Genomic DNA, 1,027 nt, shown 5'->3' with positions numbered 1-1,027 from the left:
TCCAGACTCAGGTGTTCCCTCCAGACGATGCACGAGCAGGAGTCGTTGAAGGGACAATTGTATATTAAAATGTCAGTGGTCGAGGGTGGAAGGGTCACTCACTTCTGGAAGAGCGATCGATTCAATCCCATTGTCTCTATGAAATTCGCACAGGATCAGGCACAGGTTATCGCTGATAATCCTTACGAAGGAGCTCTCAAGGACGTCAGTTTCGTCGTTAAATTCGTGTCGAAGAATAAAATGGGTGAGAATAATCTCCAGAAGATGGAACAATTATTTATAAATATTGACACCTATAATGCCGAGATATTTATTTAAAACATATAATGATAAAAAATAGTAATAGTTTTTTTCTGGGGAATGAATATAATATTTTAGGAGATAAATAGATGATTGAGGTTTTAATGAGGTTTTAATGGGTTTGAAAAATGTTTGAAGTGTATTTCTGGGTTTTTTTTTTACTGGGAGGGTTTTTTTGGGTTCTAGGAAAGAAAACGACTGTTGGACACTTTGTCATCGGTCCAGATGTGGGTGGACAGTACGGTGACCAGTGGAAACAGGCGATGGCCAAGCCTGGACAGCCGATAACCAAGTGGCAAGCCTTCGAGTGATTGAGATAATTAGAGAGCAGAGCTGAGGTGGACACTGTGTAAATACTTTAACCGTCCTTGGGGTTCTCTTATCAAGGTTCCCAATATTTCTTTGATAAGCACAATTTTGCAGCCGTCCGTTAATAATTCAGTGAAAACGTCTGATATTACGAGAACTAGTGGCCTGACAGGAGAAAGTGTAGGGAGTTTTTCAAAGGAAATTCAATTCTCCAGAGAAAAAGTTCAGTGAATTTTTCTTCTACAACCCATAATTCTCGAGATATTCACACAATTAGAGGAGAGTTTATTAGCTGTTGTGTAGAAATGGAAATTTCTGGTATTAGTATTCCGCGAATATCTCGGAAAGTAGGGGATTTCGAGGAGTGCGTCACAGGACCTTTTTTCTAGTTTTTTAAATTCTATGCAAAAAAGGTCCT

At 39.2% G+C, this 1,027-nt stretch overlaps 1 protein-coding gene across 1 annotated transcript; it reads left to right on the top strand.

Moving 5' to 3' along the window:
* Window positions 1–6: 6 nt before the first annotated feature.
* Window positions 7–1,021, top strand: LOC105273027 (uncharacterized). Its single transcript, XM_011315263.1, has 2 exons — window positions 7–244; window positions 487–1,021. Exons 1-2 carry the CDS (start codon window positions 28–30, stop codon window positions 609–611), a joined length of 342 nt encoding a protein of 113 aa, XP_011313565.1. The 5' UTR covers window positions 7–27; the 3' UTR covers window positions 612–1,021.
* Window positions 1,022–1,027: the final 6 nt, after the last annotated feature.

This window comes from Fopius arisanus, unplaced genomic scaffold, assembly GCF_000806365.1.
Source record: "Fopius arisanus strain USDA-PBARC FA_bdor unplaced genomic scaffold, ASM80636v1 scaffold00668, whole genome shotgun sequence".
Classification (NCBI taxonomy): Eukaryota; Metazoa; Arthropoda; class Insecta; order Hymenoptera; family Braconidae; genus Fopius; species Fopius arisanus.
Note: the sequence above shows the minus strand (reverse complement) of the source record. Positions and strands in the feature narration are given on the sequence as shown.

What these genes read in the sequence shown, in the direction of transcription:
- LOC105273027 (XM_011315263.1), top strand. Translation starts at nt 28, where the DNA reads ATGCACGAGCAGGAGTCGTTGAAGGGACAATTGTATATTAAAATGTCA. An exon ending in CGTGTCGAAGAATAAAATGG is followed by an intron (nt 245 to 486) that starts GTGAGAATAATC and finishes TTTGGGTTCTAG; the next exon opens with GAAAGAAAACGACTGTTGGA.